This window comes from Mesocricetus auratus, unplaced genomic scaffold (assembly GCF_017639785.1).
Source record: "Mesocricetus auratus isolate SY011 unplaced genomic scaffold, BCM_Maur_2.0 Super-Scaffold_100004, whole genome shotgun sequence".
In the NCBI taxonomy this organism is placed as follows: Eukaryota; Metazoa; Chordata; class Mammalia; order Rodentia; family Cricetidae; genus Mesocricetus; species Mesocricetus auratus.
The window spans coordinates 85,853,678-85,868,524 of record NW_024429189.1 but is presented as its reverse complement, the minus strand read 5'-3'; the positions used below and the strand labels follow the sequence as shown (position 1 = coordinate 85,868,524).

General features: G+C 45.5%; 1 protein-coding gene across 1 annotated transcript; it reads left to right on the top strand.

Annotated features, from left to right (window-relative positions):
• Positions 1–508: 508 nt before the first annotated feature.
• On the top strand, positions 509–14,115 carry Ppp1r14d (protein phosphatase 1 regulatory inhibitor subunit 14D). Its single transcript, XM_005064726.4, has 5 exons — positions 509–657; positions 1,029–1,305; positions 13,335–13,415; positions 13,612–13,644; positions 13,842–14,115. Exons 1-5 carry the CDS (start codon positions 641–643, stop codon positions 13,905–13,907), a joined length of 474 nt encoding a protein of 157 aa, XP_005064783.4. The 5' UTR covers positions 509–640; the 3' UTR covers positions 13,908–14,115.
• The last annotated feature ends 732 nt before the right edge of the window (positions 14,116–14,847 follow it).

Genomic DNA, 14,847 nt, shown 5'->3' with positions numbered 1-14,847 from the left:
CACAAACACACACGATAACACATAAAAGGATAATCATTATTTTAAGAGAACTAAAGCTAAAAATGATGGTAGGAATTGGTAGTTACATCTGGAGAAGGGAAAAAACCTTTTTTTTTTTCCATTTATTTGTCACTTTGGGCTGTTAGGTAAAAAGAAAAACAAAACAAAAAACCCACAAAAACCCAGTCTTCTGTAACTTGAAGTTACTTTAAAAAATTTTTTATAAAGACTGAATAAATGAAAATAGTCTTCTTTTAGATGGCAAGCTTGTTTACAAATCTGAGCATTGACACCTGTGTGAAGTTAGGTCTTCGGGATTCTTGTATCAGGAAGAAGCTGAATCAGGGGAAGGTCACGTGACCCCCAACACGGCTCAAGAGTGATAATGTGCAATGTAGCCAGGCTGCATAAATTTGCCGTTAACAATCACAGCGGCAGAGTTGATAGCAGATCACACTCAGACACACCCAGACACAAGGCATAGGGTCAGAGGTAGCCATCTGCCAACTCTATCACACTGGCCGAGATTGCCATTGGAGGTGCCTCACTCTGGGCAGGAATTCTACTCCAGCAGGAACCAGAACTGTCTGACCACAGCTGCTCTGGCCTGCAGTGGGCCATTTAGTTCCAAGAAGATGGGATGCTGAGGGCATTCAGGTGAGCGACTTTAGTCACATTCTAGAGCTATCCATGGAAGACAGGTGGGAGCCCCCCTCCCCCAGGACTCACAGGCTCCTTCCTTCCTCTTCTCAAGGTCTGGCAGCCTCTTGACCTTGACTTGTCTGAGGTTTACCTTTCTGTGGGTCCCAGCAGCTGCACAAAGAAGGCTGGGGTCTGGTTCTGCATGCCACTGGCTGCAGAGAGAAGCCAGGAGACTCATTCCCAGCACTAAACAAAGCCCTGTTGATCTTTGACCCCTGCCCCTCCCAAGAGCCTTGGCCGGCTTCCCACCGCCTTTCTTCCTTGTGGGCCTCTCCCTCCATTTTCTGTCCCCTCATTTTCCTCTATGCTCTTGCCTGGACCGGCAGTTTCCCCCAGCTCATGGCCATGTCCGATCTGTCCATGTTGCCTTCAAGTCCTGCTTCCTGTACATCTCCCAACCCTGACAAGAAGGTCCACTGGGATTCTGAGAAGAGAAGGAGGACATCATCCACAGACTCGGAATCAAAGAGTCACTTGGACATTTCTAAGTTGCCCAGGTCCCGGAGACCCAGCCGGCTGACGGTGAAGTATGACCGAGGTCATCTGCAGCGCTGGCTGGAGATGGAGCAGTGGGTAGATGCTCAAGTTCAGGAACTTTTCCAGGTGGGTAGCTCAAGGGAGGCTGCAGGAGACAGATGCAGAGAGCTTGCTTAGAGACTTCCAGAGGAGCTGGGGGGCTGATGTGAGATGCTCTCATGGAGTGTGCTGCTTCTTCAGATGGAAGAAAAGTCTTGGCTATGTCTTTAACCTCTTTGTGCTATGGAAAAGGCCTTTTAACATTGTCTGGACTATTTCTGAGCTACACAATGGGGCTATCTGTGCCTGATGTATCTCTTTGCTAAGACTTTCTGAGATTCAAATGACAGATGAAGAGTAAATCCTTGGCCAGACTGTTTTTATGTCTCTTTGACGCATAGAGCTACATTGTCCAGTACTGTCCCTATCAGTACTATGACTATTAGCTTTTTTTTTTTTTTTTTTTTTTTGGTTTTTCAAGGCAGGGTTTCTCTGTATTGTTTTGGAACCTGTCCTGCCTCTGCCTCCCGAGTGCTGGAATTAAAGGCGTGTAGCACCAACACCCGGCTGACTATTAGCTTTAAATGAATTAAGATGAAGTGAGCCGAGCAGTGGTGGTGAACGTTTTTAATCCCAGCACTTGGGAGTTCAAGGCCAGCCTGGTCTACAGAGTGAGTTCTAGGACAGCCAGGCCTGTTTCACAGAGAAACTCTGTCTCCAAAATTCAAAACAACAAAACAAGATGAAAGCTATGAAATTTAAAATTTAGGTCCCGGGTCACATATACTGTACGTGACTGCCTCATGTACCACACTGACAGCACAGAAGCAGGTCAGCTCCACTCTCTGTAATGGGCAGGGCAGAGCTGGAGGAGAGAACAGGGGAAGCACTGGTAACGTGACCCCGGCTGGCTCTGATGTGTGGCTCTGACTGCTTCTCTTCAGCAGAAGCCTGGGAGAGGAGGGGTCTTGCCCTTGGTCACAGGAAGGAATACTCTTTTAGACTCCGCTGTCAACTCTGATCCCAGAGCAGTAGCAACTGATTCCTCAAGAATAAGATTTTGACCTTTTAACTTAACTGCAATGCAAGCCCAGGCAGGCATTATTTGATTTAACCCTCCCCCCACAACTCCATCAGGTAGGTGCTGTCTTACAGCTGAGGGAGACTTAGGGCTGGAGAGTTCAGTTGGTAGAGCATGTGCATGAAGCCCTGGCTTCAGTCACCAGCATTGCATTCATGGTTCATGGTGGCACGTTCCTATGGGAGGTATAAGTTGGAGGGTCAGAAGTTCATAGGTATCCTCAGTCAGCTACCTGGTGACTTCAAGGCCACCTGGGATACATAAGTGACTTGTTCAAAGTCATACAGCTAGGATGCCATGGGACTAGGAGTATAGTTTGACTCCTGACTGGAGAGTTTGGGCACTTATTTGAACAGGCAGTGAGAATTTAAATCTACTAAGGAGGGTTCAAGCATGGGGCAGTTATAAACCCCAAGGTTGGTTCTAGGAGACCAGGAATTCTCATTGTTCACACGAGTATTTGTTAGTCTGCCTGTCTTCCTGCCTGCCTGCCTGCCTGCCTGCCTGCCTGCCTGCCTGCCTGCCTGCCTGCCTGCCTGCCTGTCTGCCTGTCTTCCTGCCTGCCTGCCTGTCTTCCAGCCTGCCTTCTGGCTGTCCTCTTCCTTACCCTGCTCCCTTCTTTCCTTCTTTGGGTCCTGTGATTCTTGCAAATAGAAGGCTGTTCTACTATAGGAATAGGAAAGGATGGCAGATGGGGTCTGGTGAGTCTTGCAGCTCACTGTATCCTGTGTCCATTTAGCCTACTCGTAGACGGTAGTGATGCCCCTGACTTGGGACTAGAGAGTTAGTCTTTCTTGGTCCCCATCTGTGTGGTTTTGCAGGGCACCTCTGGCCACGCCCACTTTACTACTCCAGCACCTCCCCACTGGCTAAGTTTCCATTTCAAAGTGTTTCTTGTGTACTCACATGAAAAGTCTCGAATTTCACACACCTCAGGGCAAGTCTTGCCCGGTAGCAGAGGAAAGCAGCAGCCAAAGAACCTCGTTTTATAGGGTGAAGATGGAGGTGGGGAGGGAGGAATGTACCCATTAATACTGGAAAACAAGCCTGTGGGAGGACCGCTCCCAGGCAATGACAGGCATAAACAGCCTGGTATGTGGTTTCCATGGCAACTGTCCAAAGGTGCCAGCAGGAAGCAGCTAGGTGCCTGGGAGCTCCAGGTGGCATCTTAGGCAGAGGTCAGGGTGAAGCTGGGTTTCAGTTCTACTGTCACTGCGCCACTGCCTCCACGGCTCTGACCGCCTTGTCCTGCTGCACCAGTGGGAACCGTTACAGGGATGTGGGTGCCACTCGTGTAGCTTAATGACACTCAACCTTCCTCAGAGGGCCAGTGTCCCCCTGGGTGTGGCTTGGCCTGGGGTCTGTGGGGAACTAAATCTGGGGATGCACACAGATTTAGAAGTAACCTGAGGATTTGGCTTCTAGGCAGGGACTTCTTAATCAGCTGTACATTTAAAAAGACCCCTGTTTGACACCTACCTCCAAACACTATTTCTATCCCCTTGAAGGGTTTGTCCACATTCACTACCGTTACTGACTTTTCCCATTCCCCCGTACCACACAGGTCCCCGAAATCTATGGAGAGCTCTGACTCAGGTCGCTATCCTCTGCATTAGGGCTAAATCTAATGTACGTATCAGTAGGGGACACCATTGACCAGTAGTGAAATATTTCCTTCCTTCCTGCAGCTTCCTTGATACTGGGTTTTCTTGGTGACAGCAACAGCACATTTCAGTTGAGATGGTGGCATTTTAAAGGAACAATCTATTACAAGTTTTTACTCTTCTTTTCTTTTTTTTTTTTTTTTTCTTTTTTTTTTTTTTTTTGGTTTTTCGAGACAGGGTTTCTCTGTATTGTTTTGGAGGCTGTCCTGGAACTCGCTCTGTAAACCAGGCTAGCCTTGAACTCACAGAGATCCTCCTGCCTCTGCCTCCCGCGTGCTGGGATTAAAGGCATGCACCACCAACGCCCGGCTACTCTTCTTTTTTTTTTTTCAAGACAGGTTTCTCTGTGTATAGCTCTAGCTGTCCTGGAACTCTGCTCTGTAGACCATGTTGGCCTTGAACTCACCTGCCTCTGCTTCTCAAGTGCTGGAATTAAAGGTCATGTGCCACCACTGCCCTATTGGTATATCACATTTATAAGAGGATAAAATTTCATAAATCTTCCCGAATGCATGTTTCTGCTTTTCTCAACATATATATAATGCAAATGGTCTTTTTGTAGTCCCAGTCCAATTAAAGATTAAAGTTGGCTTTGGAGTTGGAGCATGGCTCTCTCCTTCTCTACACCAAAGTGTGCTTTTAAAGTAAGATCCACAATCTCTGTCCCATGTCAGAAGAACCACCTGATATGGGACAGAAGAAAATGTTTAAGGACTATTTTATTGCCACTAATGTCATAATCCTTTGGTTTTATAATACTATCTCAACATATATATATACACATATATATATATATATGTTTTTGTCATGATATTACTGGCCACATAGAATACTAACTAATTCTAGAAAAGGGTTTCATCTACTTCCCTGTACATGATTTCAGGTTTGAGTCTTTGCCAGTTTTTAGCATTGATCCGTGAACTTGCCTGGTAGTGATCTTTGAAGTCTTCAAAAAGAGACTGGGGCACCACAATGACAATTCCACCAGGACTATGATAATACCCTTAAGGTGAACAATACCAACTAAAGATCAACTTTAGACTACAAACTGCTCAGGACAATTTTGAGGTGGCTAGCTGAGATGATCCAGCCTCACAGAGTGCTCTAGCCAGGACTTGCGACAAGCCCTGCACTTTCCCATTATGACTAGACTGGACAAAGATGAAACAATTTGACAGTTAACCCCAATTTTTCTTTTCAGGATCCCCTAAAGATGCCATCACCCCCAGACAGCAGGAAGTAACTTTAAGAACATGACACCCAAGAGGTGGGGTGGGTGGTTTTGGGTCACTCATTGGGTTATGGATATTTGTCATTGTTTAGGAGAACTTGTTACAAAATATTGTTGGTTACAGTCAGGAAGAAAGTTGAACAAAAATGTTTAGATTCAAGGATTTTGTTTTTTAAAAATATAGATATGATAGGATAAAAAGGGTAGATTATTGAATCTACTCTGAAAAGAAAAAAGGGAGGCTGTAGATATAAGATAAAAGGTAGATTAATGAATCTACTTCTTCTTTTTTTTTTTTCGAGACAGGGTTTCCCTGTGGCTTTGGAGGCTGTCCTGGAACTCGCTCTTGTAGACCAGGCTGGCCTCGAACTCACAGAGATCCGCCTGCCTCTGCCTCCCGAGTGCTGGGATTAAAGGCGTGCGCCACCAACGCCCGGCTTAATGAATCTACTTCTAAAATCTGATAAGATAAAAAGGTAAATTATTAAATCTACTTCTAAAAAGCAACGACCAGTTTTAAATATTTTACATTGGATTAGACTTCTGTATATTGTATACAAATACTATATATTGATACAAATTTGAGATTAATTTGGTTAAAACATGTTGTACATATGCTTCTAATATTGTTCAAGATATTGTACTTATACAGCTCATTTAACAATGTAATGCAAATTTCTGGTCCTTGAAAGTTATTATTACCAACTATATAGGAGAATAAGGAAATTTGCCTTAGTAATTAGTCAACTATTAATCAAACTTGTAGTGATATTAGGTAATGTTTTCAAGGTCAAACAGATATATATTTTAGAAAGACAGTCATCTTTCTTTTTTTTTCTATTTTATATTATTTATTTATTTGTTTTTTTTTGGATTCTTTTTTATTTTATTTTATTTTCCAGTTTAAATTTAGATAAGAAACAAGGTTGCTTCACAATCAGTTCCAGGTCCCTCTCCCATTCCCTCCCGACAGTCATCTTTCTAAATTACATTTTTAACTTTTTAGAAAGTGTGGTTGCCATACCTGGTGGCATAGGCCTATAATCTTAGCTTTTGAGGAGACTGAGGCAGAAATATTGCAGGTTTGATAGTTAGGGTAACTTCGTGAGACACTATTCTGAAATACAAATGCAAAAAGAGCTGGGCTCAGTGTAGGTAGGGCACTTGCTCGGCATGTGTGGGACTTTGGGTCTCATGTCAATCCTGAGAACCACTGAATACATAAGGAAACGAAAAGTATTGTTGGGGCCACTGAGGTGGCTAAGCAGGTAAAGGGGTTACACAAGCCTGATGACCTGAGTTTGATTCCTTGCACCCCAAAAAGGTTACAGGAGAAAACCAACTCCACAAAATTGTCCTCTGACCGTGGCACATTTACTCCCACAACAACAACAATAACAATAAATTGTCAGAAAGTATTATTAGCTGATAGTGCATGCCTTTAATCCCAGAACTCAAGAGACAAAGGCAGGCGGATTTCTATGAGTTCGAGACCAGTGAGTTTACGTAGTGAGATCCTGTCTCAAAACAAAACAAGCACTGTCAGTGTGGCAGACACTGTTAGCTCATCTGGGCTGTTCTCCATTGCCAGCCTTCATGGTTTGGGTGTGGAATGAAGGTGAGAAAGGGATTCAGATCAAGCTGGCAAGAAGCCGCCACATGTGACAGTGTCACATGTTTATCACACTTGTTCTCAGTGAGGTTTTTCTCTGGTAATTACATTGAGGGGTTTGGGTGTAGCTCAGTGGTAGAGCATGTGTTTAACGTGTGCAAGGCCCTGGCATTAGGGGTGAGGAGACTTGAAGGAAAAAGGATTGGGCTATGATACATTCCTTTATAATCAACATTTACTGTAGTGTCAGTCGTGGTCAACATTTACTGAATACATAAATGGTATAGTAATAGTTTGGAGTCAGGAGTCTCTTTATAGAAGCGAATTTCTAAACTCTTTAAAAATTGTGGCTGGACCTGGTGACTCACACCTTTAATTCCAGAACTTGAGAGGTAGAGGCAGGTGGATCTCTGTGAGTTCGAGTACAGGAGCTAGTTCCAAGACAGGCTCTAAAGCTACACAGAAAAACCCTGTCTCAAACCCCTCCTCCCACCAAAAAGAAAGAAACCAAAATAATAATAATAATAATAATAATAATTGTATATGTATGCACACATGATGGATATATTGGGTGTTCATGCCATAGTATGTGTGGAGGAGGCAACTTTGTTGAGTTTGCTCTCTCCTTCCATTTTTAATGTGCATTCTAGGGATCAAATTAGGGCTGTCAGACTTGTACAGCAAGTGCCTTCAGCCACTTAGCTATCTCAAGGGCCCCAAACTTCCAATCTTTATAACTATTTACTTAGTTTGGAGACAGGGTCTTCCTGTGTAGACTAAACTAGCCTTGAACTCTAGACTTGAGAGTAGCTGGAATTACAGGCATGTTGTTTTAAGATAGCATCTAATACAGCCCAGACTGGCTTCAAACTCTCCGTGTAACTGAGAATGACCTTGAACTCCTGCCGATGCAAGCTCCAGTTCCTGAGTGCTGGATTACAGGTTCGTGTCCCCGTGACTGGTTTATGTGGTCCTTGGGATTCCAGCCAGAGCCTGTGTGTGCTGCGTGAGCACACTGCCACTTGAGCTGCATTCCCAGGCACACTATGGCCAGTTTTTTACTTTACGCTTTGAAACAGGGGCTTGTTAAATTCTCCAGACTGGCCTTGAACTCCTGATCCTCCTGCCTCAGCCTTTCTGAGTGCTAACATTTTAAGCAGGCCCCACATGCCTAGGCTCCATGTGGATTTTCTTATCTTCTATATTTCTTTTTTCCATACCTGGAAATTATCTATCCTTTCTGAGATTAGTGGTGTGTGTGTGTGTGTGTGTGTGTGTGTTACTGGGAATCAAACCTAGGACTTTTCACTTGCTAGTCAAGTGCTCCACCACTGAAGTTACACCCAACTTTAGGAGTAGACACTGGGCTCTGGACATTGGGAATTGAAGGTCAAGTAGCTGGATATGTTTTAAGAGTTATTCTTTTTTATTTTTAATTGTGTATGTGTCTCTGTGTAGGTATATGCACATGAATACTGGTGTGCTCAGAGGCCAGGAGCACCAAACCCTCCAGAGCTAGAGTCCCAGGCAGTTCTTAGTTGCCCAATGTAGACTGAGCATGCCTCCTCTACAGTAGCACTGTGTGCTCTTAACCTCTGAGCCATTGCCCCGGTTCAAGTGGTTGCATTAAAAAAAAACCCAAAAACCAAAAACCAAAACTTTGTTCAAGTAGTGTTGGGTTTTATTCTGTTCATTAGTAAAGTTATTCATGATTCAGTTTCGTCTATCTGACACTTGTTTCTAAACTTTGTTGGGATGAGTCCAAAGTTGCTTTTAATCCAGGGAACCACTGACCCTCTCGGTATAGATAGACCTTTTTGAGGTCTCTATTGAATCCGTGTATGATCAAAAATGACTGTTCAGCTCATTGCTCAGACTTGACTTGTGTGTCCAGTCCTAGTGAGACCTCTGTGCCTGTAGTGCCTCACAGTTGGTCCTGAATGTGCATTTAGTGCTCAGCGGAAACTCAAGAGTCCCTTCTGCCCATCACCCCAGCTCTTCCTGCGTAACCTAGACCTTCTCCAGGTATCATCTGTTACATGGCTTCAGTGACACCACTGTGCTTTGCTTGGATCTTCTGGGAAGAAATATTATTTCTATTCTTTTTTGGCTCACAATCCCAAGTTCCTTATTGTGCAATGTCTGAAAACATTGTTCATTTTTGTTTTTTTCTTTTAATTGTTACTTTATATGTATGAGTGCTTCTGTTTTGTGCCTGGAGAGGCCAGAAGAGGTTATTGGATCTCTTGGAACTGGATTTACAAACAACTGTGAGGCACCATGTGGGTTTTGGGAATTGAACCCAGGTAGTCTGGAAGAGCAAACAGTACTCTAAACCACTGAGCCATCTCTCCAAGACCGGTTTTGTTTTTTTGAGACAGTGTCTCCTTCTGTAGCCCAGACTGGCCTGGAACTCATGATGTAGCTCAGGCTGGCTTCCTGTTTTAGCCAAGTGTTGGGGTAACAGGTATGTACCACCATGCCTGACATTTAATTAATTGTCATTACATTATTGTGGTGGTTTGAAAAAAATGGCCCCTAAAGGGAGTCTGACACTATTAGGAAGTGTGGCTTTGTTGGAATAGGTATGGCCTTGTTGGAAAAAGTGTGTCACTGAGCTTTGATGTCTACTATGCTCAAGCTATTCCCAGTGTCACAGTCTACTTCCTGTTGCCTTCTGATCAAGATGTAGCCAGCATGTCTGCCTGCACCCTGCCAAGTTCCCCACCATGATGATAAAGGACTGACCTCTGAGCTGTGTGCCACCCCCTCAATTAGATGTTTTCTTTATAAGTGTTGCCATGGTCATGGTGTCTCTTCACTGCAATAGAAACCCTATTGTGTGTGTGTGTGTGATTTGTGTCTGAATATGGGCTCACATGTGTCATTCATGCACTTGTAGAGAACAGAGCTTTCTGGGAACTGGTTTTCTCCTTCCACTGTGGGATCTGGGGATCATACTGAAATCATCAGCCTTGTGTGGCAAGTGCCTTTGTCTGCTGAGCCATCTCTTTGCACCTCTCCCTTAGCCCCCCTAGACAGAGTCTCACTGTGCAGCATTTGGCAGCCTAGAATTCACTGTATAGAGCACACTGGCCCTGAATCCAGACAGATCAGCTGTCTCTGCCTTTGAGTGCTGGGACCAAAGGTGTGTGCTACCAAGACTGACCAGATTTGTTTGTTTGTTTGTTTTTGTTTTTTTTAAAGGCAAATGTTGCCATGTAACCCTCACGTTATTTCTTTATTTATTTTGGACACAGGGTCTCATTTCAGGCTTAGTAGCCAAGGATGACCTCCTGTGTCTACCCCAGGTGTTGGAATTACAAGTGTACTGGGTTCGTACTGGTCATGTGGACTAAATCTGGGCTCGTGCATGCTAGACAAGCACTCTACAGGCTGAACTACCTAGTATCTGGTTAACTTTTACTCTTCAGATTGCAGAGGCTGCTTCTTCCAGGAATCTGTCTTACCCCTGGCTTGGTGATCTTTCCTTCTCACGTACTCCATGGTCTTTCATCAAGGCATCTGTCTGTCACCATCTGTTGTAATTGCTCTTTCACTTGTCTGTTGGCTTTTCAAGGGCAGGATCATGCTGCCTGTCTTGCTGTTAGGGTCCTAAGACTTGCTGTCATCTTTGACACACAGCATGCCTTTAATAAGCAGGCTGAGTGCTGAATAAGATGAGTTATAGATTGGAAAGGTGAAGGGGTCCTAGAGCCTGGGGGAAAGGAGAGAACTCAAGCAATATTGTTTTTAAAAAAGTGCAGAAGTCGGGGGCTAGAGAGATGGCTCAGCGGTTAAGAGCACTGACTGTTCTTCCAGAGATCCTGAGTTCAATTCCCAGCAACCACATGGTGGCTCACAACCACCTTGAATAAGATCTGGTACCCTCTGCTGGCCTGCAGGCAGAAGGCTATATACACAATAAATAGATTAAAAAAAAAAGTGCAGAAGTCCCCAGGTGTTAACAGTATTACCTGTTAGTGAGAGGCGTGGGGAGGCAGATGAGTGTTCTTTTCCTTTATGTTACATCATGTGTGATCCATTTTACTTTTAATTTACAAAGTCAACTTTTTTTTTGGTGTTTTGAGACAGGGTTTCTCTGTATTGTTTTAGAGACTCTCCTGGAACTTGCTCTGTAGACCAGGCTGACCTCGAACTCACAGAGATCCTCCTGCCTCTGTCTCCCTAGTGCTGAGATTAAAGGCGTGTGCCACCAATGCCCTGCTTACAAAGCCTACTTTGTTGAATATAAACTGACAGAGTAAAATGTGCTCTTTTGCAGTGTGCATAAAAATACAGAGGGGTCAGATGGTGGTGGCTCACACCTTTAATACCAGCTCTTGACAAGCAGAGGCAGGTGGACCCACCACCACCACCAGGCTTTTTCTTTTGTTTTGAGACATGGTCTTGCTCCATACCCTGGTGGGTCTTATACTCTACATATAACCCAGGCTGACCTTGTACTCACAGCAGCCCCATCTCAGCTTTGTAAGTGCTAAGATTACACTGGTGTGCCATTTGGTCTGACCTCTTATCTGTTTATGCTATGACTCATTAACTGCCAATAATACGGAGGCTGTGTGAAGACAAGATCTTTGTTCACTGAGGTTCCCAAGTTCATAGTGCCAAGTTCACAGCAGCTGCTAGCCACATGCCTGAAGAAAGGTAGATTCCAAATAGTCAAATGGAAAAATAGAAACTTTGAAACCACTAAAGAAAAGTACAGATGGGGCTGGCGAAGGGTTTAGTGATAAAGGTGCTTGCTGCGCAAGACTGGGTACCAGAGCTTGATCCCTAGAATCCACGACAGAGGGAGAGAACCAAGTCTGCTAGCTGTCCACCGACCCCACAGCATGTGTTCCTGTGCGTACACACACACACACACACACACTCACACACATGCACGCACGCACACACACGCACACACACACTCACACACACTCACACACACACGCACACACACACACACACACGCACACACACTCACACACACATACACACACACACGCACGCACACACACACACACACTTTTTAAAGATGATTATAAAATACCCAGCTGGGTATTGTGGTATACACCTATAATTCCAGTACTCAGGAGGCTGAGGAGAAGGACAGAAAATTAGGGGTCATCTTGGGCTATCTAGGACTCCTTTTGTTGTTTTTTGAGACAAGTTCTTACTATACAACTGTAGTTGGTCTAAAACTAGCTGTGTGGCCCAGGCTGGCCTTGAACTCTCAGGGATCTGCTTGTCTCTGCCTTCTGAGCACTGGGATTAAAGGCCTGAGCCACCACACTGAGCTTTTTTCCTCCCCAAAAGAGAGGGTCTTTCATTGGCTTGAAACTGACATGTAGGCTAGACTGGCCAGCAGCAAGCCTCACAAATCTACCTGTCTTGCCTTCCCAGTGCTGGGATTACAAGCACTCACTGCCATTCTCCAGGCCTGTTTTAACATTTATTTATTTGCGTGCATCCACACATCTGAGGTGCACATATAGAGATCATAGGACAATCCTTGGGAGTTGGTTCCCTGCTTCCATTGTGCAAGTCCTGAAAATCGAGTCTGAATCATTTGGAAGAGCAGCCAGTTCTTTTAACTCTCCCCCTGCCCTTTAGATGGGGTCTTATGTAACCTGGGCTAGCACTGAAGTGGCCATATAGCCAGGGGTTTTCTTGAACTCTTGATCCTCTGCCTCTACCTCCAAGATGCTGGGATTACAGGCATGCACAACCATGCCCAGCTCCCATCTTATTTTGGGGGAGTTTTTTGTTTTGTTTTGGTTTTGGTTTTTAGAGACAGGGTTTCTCTATGTAGTTCTGGCTGTTTTGGAACTCCCTCTGTAGACCAGGCTGACATCAAACTCACAGAGTCACCTGACTCTGCCTCCCAGGTGCCACTACCACTTGGCACTTTTTTTTCTTTTTTTGAGACTGGCCTCTCTACATAGCTCTGGCTGTCTAGAACTCATTGTGTAGACCAGGCCAGCAGGACTCGAACTCATGGAGATTCACTTGCCTTTGCCTCCCTAGTGCTAGAATTAAAGGTGTTCACCACCACACACAGCAAGTATCTTATTTTATGTGTACAGGTGTTTCACCTGCATGTGTATCTGTTCTCCAAATGCATGCCCTAGAACTGGAGTTGTGGACAGCTGTGAGCCTCTGTGTGGATCCTGGGAATCTAATCCAGGTTCCCTGGAAGAACAGCTAGGGCTCTTATCTGCTGAGCCATCTCCCCAGAGCCATTCCCCCTCCTTTCTGAGACAAGGTCTCACTCTGAAGTCTAGGTTGCTCTGGAACTCATGATCCGGGCTTCCCTCCGCCTAAGCACTGGTGAAGATGCTCTTCCTGAGTAACTTCACACTTCTGTGTAGAACATAGTAGCTGTTTAGTAAATGCTTGTTGGATAGAAAAATTGATGGGCAGAGGAGGGGATCCATGCGGAAGTGAGCAGATGCGGATGGGTCCTTGACAGGAACTGCCATTCTAGCACCGGGTGGTCAGGTCTCTGTCACTCTCAACTAGGGTCAAGAAGCTCCTGAGCCCGAGATTGATCTGGAAGCTCTCATGGAACTATCCACAGAGGAGCAGAGGACTCAATTGGAGGTAGGACGGGAATCTGGGGACTGGAAGTTGGGCTGGGAACCTAGGGACATGAAGAACACCAGCTCACAGCACCACACTAACCACCCGAGCTAACAGCCAGCTGCAAAGAACCAAGTTACAGGGGCGGGATCTTGGGAGACTGATGGGCGCTTGTGGGGAAGTTGCATGTCTCTTTACCTGGCTCTTTTTCACCCAGGCCATTCTCCAAGACTGCCCCTGCGACAGAGAGGTAAGACATATTCTGCTTCTGCAGTACGAGGAGGCCTGCTGGGGGAGGCTAGGATGAATAGAGCAGCATTTGAGAGGAAAGCTTGGCCTTAGATAATTCTTTCCTTTTCTTGCTCTGGGGACATTCGAAGACAGATTAGGGAGAGCAGCATAGTGACTGTGATTTCCTGTTTGATCTCACTGCTCTTTCTCCCTCAGCCGTTCATCTCTGAGCTGCTCAGTCAACTCAAGAAGCTTCGGAGACTCAGCAGGCCTTCAAAATAACACTGGAGAGACCATCTTCTGTAGCCTTAGCCCTGTCCTGGATACTGGCTGAAAGGTCTCCAATATAGACAAGGGATGCCGAAGAGACACTTGTACAGCCCAAGTGTGTTGCAGCTACAGCTGGGCTCTCTCTGCTGGGCTCTCTGCAAGTCAGTTGTGGCTGTTACTTCCCTTGGCAGCCAGGATAAAAACTTTAGGAGGAAACCAATAAGTGTGTGGAGTGTGGTGTCTGTCTATGCTGGGGGATGGGAGAGGGAAGCGGTATTTGGAAGACCAACATCGTAAGTCCCTGGGCTGTGCCCACATCATCCATCCATCCATCCACCACCCTCATCCCCACGCCTAGGCCAACTGGTGTTGGGAATTCAGAGATCACAGCCTGGCTTTGAAGAGGCTGGAATAGTGAGGCCCAGAGGCATGAGGCTAAAGCACACAGCACCGGGCAATCACCAACAAGAGGGGCCCGACTGGTAAAGGTGATCTTTGAATTTCACCCAGGAGGCAACAGGAAACACCTCACTGGATCTGCAGTGTTCAAGGAGGCCAACCCCTCCTCCACTCGGTGTAGCAGGGTCTGCATGGTGCTCTAATCTTGGATTGGTTGCCCAGTCTCTGCCCTTAGTGAATTGTGGAAAATGAAAAAGCAGAGGATATGTAGAGTGAAAAGGAGTGCCAGGGGTTGGGCCAAGTTGTTGGAAGACAGATATTAGGTCTTTGAAGTAGGCAAGATGGGACAGGAATCAGGAGGTAGGTCCTCTGTGAGGCAGGAAGCAGGGCATGTATGGAGTGTTCCTACATTCATTGTTTGAGTACTAGATAGGCAGATATCCAACATGGAAGGGTCTTATGACTAAGCTGAACTGTCCTGAGCAGAAGGTACAATTCACTAAGACAAATATTCATACTTAGTTGGTATGAGGCCAGCAGGATGGTGGGACTG